The sequence below is a fragment of the Propithecus coquereli genome, unplaced genomic scaffold (genome assembly GCF_000956105.1).
Source record: "Propithecus coquereli isolate 6110/MARCELLA unplaced genomic scaffold, Pcoq_1.0 Scaffold46, whole genome shotgun sequence".
Classification (NCBI taxonomy): domain Eukaryota; kingdom Metazoa; phylum Chordata; class Mammalia; order Primates; family Indriidae; genus Propithecus; species Propithecus coquereli.
Window position 1 is genome coordinate 6,984,621 of NW_012150396.1, and position 3,068 is coordinate 6,987,688.

The 3,068-nt window shown below is 40.5% G+C and overlaps 1 protein-coding gene across 1 annotated transcript in view; it reads right to left on the bottom strand.

The window, feature by feature from the left end:
* ARHGEF38 (Rho guanine nucleotide exchange factor (GEF) 38) overlaps window positions 1–3,068 on the bottom strand; it is a 140,021-nt gene that overhangs the window by 62,929 nt on the left and 74,024 nt on the right. The window contains 1 exon segment of the mRNA XM_012655114.1: window positions 2,611–2,734. Within this exon segment, the coding sequence (XP_012510568.1) occupies window positions 2,611–2,734 (124 nt within the window).

Consider the following 3,068-nt stretch of genomic DNA (forward strand, 5'->3'; position numbering starts at 1 on the left):
TTACGGAGAAGCTTTGAGATTATGACAGGTGGATCTCTCCTCTTTCACCCACGGAACCTAGCATCGATCAGGAGATTTTGTCTGCAACAGTTAGGAATATGGTGTTTGCCTAATGGTGATTTGCTGTTTTTCTCTGTATTTATTTGTTGAATCTGCTATAAGGAAGAGCTGTCCTTTCTCCCAGTGTATTTGTATCTGTATGGACTTGTTGATATTTATTCTGTGGGTTATAATTCAATACTAGCATTATTTATTTTACTGCTCCAATTTGTAAGCCATAATATTTTAAATCGAAAAATACTCTTTCTGTAGGCAAAGAGGCATTTAATAAGCTCAGAGAAAATTCTGATAAATGGAAGATATTAAAATCTAATTATTTATTCAGAGTTTACCACGTGTTCCAGGGAGAACTCTGTTAACGGCACGCACAGGCCTCTCACACCCTGTTAAATCAGACCACGTCAGAAGCTGAAGTACAACGTAAAGGTCTTTTACAACCTCTTGTGATGCATCTAATAATAATGATACTCCTTTAAAAAGGGAAACTCCAGGACAAATGCTACACTGGACAGAATGCTTAAACACTAGGCCAAAACCAGTGTGTTCTAGACAAAGCAGAATGCATGGTCCCCTTAAACCTGGAATCCTCTCTCACTTCAGCACGTGAACCAGCTGCTGCATCTTGTCTATGCTTTCCTCCACATCTCTCTCGACATGAACTCTTATTTTCTACGCTCAGTGTGTCTACCTCAGCCTGGATGCTTGTTGCCACGTGGCCGTATCACTTATAACAACCCATCGACCGAACTCGATTTCTTCTTCTATCCATTCTCTTCACACCGACCACATCTTTCTTTCTCCAGACTCTTTTGTGTCTCATCACATCCTTGCCCAAAAACCTTTTAATGGCTTCGTATTGCCTGCACAGTAAATTCCGAACTTCAGTTCCAAGTACGGTCCGTCCCTGTTCTGTGCTTCCAGGTTCGTTTCCTCCGCCTCGCACATCAGCCCTTCATTCCGGCTTGATCGCGCATCATTTCCTAGACACACCTGGCGTCTGGCATTTGCCGTTCATGCTGTTGCTTCCATCTGGAATCTTCTCCCCAACCTGGACCCTACTTGTTCAAATCTTACCTATACATTTAAGCCCAAGTAGCATTTTCTTCAAGATTCCTTCTTCGATTTCTCGTCTAGGAACACTCTTTATCCTCTGAGGTTCTGCAGTGGTGTGGAGATTTCCCTGGTGGTGTTTTAGACACATACTTCAATGCGAGGAGCTGTTTGATTGCAAGCTGTTGAGGGACAGAGATGGTCTCGTCCATCTTTTGATGCCCAGCAATGCCGCACAGCACCTTGTCCCTCCAATATGCTGCTACTTCGTGACTATTCATTGATTGGATTAATGAACGGACAGCCAACGAGTCCACTCTACAATGGTGACGAGTCCTTCTGTTAGAAAATATTTTCACAATTTATTGGGGACATTCAAGCAGAAGGAATGATTATATTTAAACCTGTCTGTGGGAAAAATATTTTTGAGTAGGCTCACCTTTTAGCCTGTAAACACACTACAAATAGACAAGTTATTTCTTTCACTCTTGTATAAGATCAGCCTTGCTCATTAAACTTTGAGCCTCCATAAAGACGAAACGAGACCAGTTTCATGCCATTTTAGCATTATTAATAATGTCTAAAAACTAAAGACATGATCAGTAAAGATAGAAGGTGTTTGTTTGTATCCATGTGTGTGTGTCTCAAAGAAAGGACCAACATCAAACTAACAACAGTGGCTACTGGCGGGGGGGACAGTGGCCTTGGAGGGGTGTGAAAAGGATTTTCACTGTTGCTCTGTGCGCTTCTGAATTGCTTTAATATTTTTGCAATGAGTATGTAGTGTATGTTATGTGTTAAATAGAAAAATGGTAAATTTTTGAAAGAATTCTTAGCCTACATGACACTATTTGTATGATATCTTAGATGTGCAAACTGCCTTCGAGGAGTTCATAGCAAGAAATGGAGAGAATGCAAATTTCACTCAATACTTTTCAAATTACGTTCTCTGTTTTTATTTTTGAAAATCTTACCGGAGTAAGAAAATAAATATATCTATGATTGAGAGTAAAAACATATTTGGATGGTAAATAATATAGGAAAAAAGGAAAAGCATGGAAAAAGTAGTTGTGTATGTTTTTTATGTCATTATAAACTCCCCATGTAAAAAGTTTACAGTCTAAAAATCAATTGATTCATGGGCATAAGATCTAAAAAACCATAACTAAAATCAGTAAAGCTATTAAAATATTTAAATAATTCTTTAAGAATCAAGTAAAAAAAATTAAAGAACATCTGGAAGGCGAGCAGAGTTAAAGATTGGAAATTAAAAGGCAAATGGTGTGTTTTGTGCCATTGAGGGACTTCAGCAAATGGATATAAACCCATTTGAAAATAAATACAGAGTTTGTGTAATTACAGTGAGCGTGAAGGCGGGTTTAGCATTTGCATATCTCCTGGGAAGCACGATGAGTCAGAAACGTAAAACCAAAGCAAAGGGAGGCTGTTAAAATACTGTCTCCCGTTGTACTGCAGAACTCCAGAAGAGAATAAACGTACCGATTACTTGCATGGCCGGTTCCACGTCTGCTGTGGCCTCTTCCAGCAGCGACAGCAGCTTGGCTGATATCTGATGCACGGATTCGATGTTGCTGAACAAGCTGTCCACGTCCAGCCTGTCAATCTGAAGAAACACAAACACTGAGCACCAGTGACGGAGAGAAAGGCGCTGCAGGGTGTTTTCTCCTGCTAAACAGTAAGTGTTTTCCATGCCTGCCCACGCTGCCTCCGTCGGCCGTGTCTGTAAGCGTTCCTAGGATTTCTAGATCTAGCGTTTCATCTAGGAAACCGGGACGGTGCATCTGTCACCTCTGCCTTTTTCTTTATTCGGAATATGTTCTGAGTTGCATGTACATCTACATATTCCTATAAGAACCGGAAGGAGAAGAAGATTTGGGCCTCACTGGTGCTTTTATCAACTGCCCTCTATGAAGGTACTACCAGTGTGTGAGACTTTG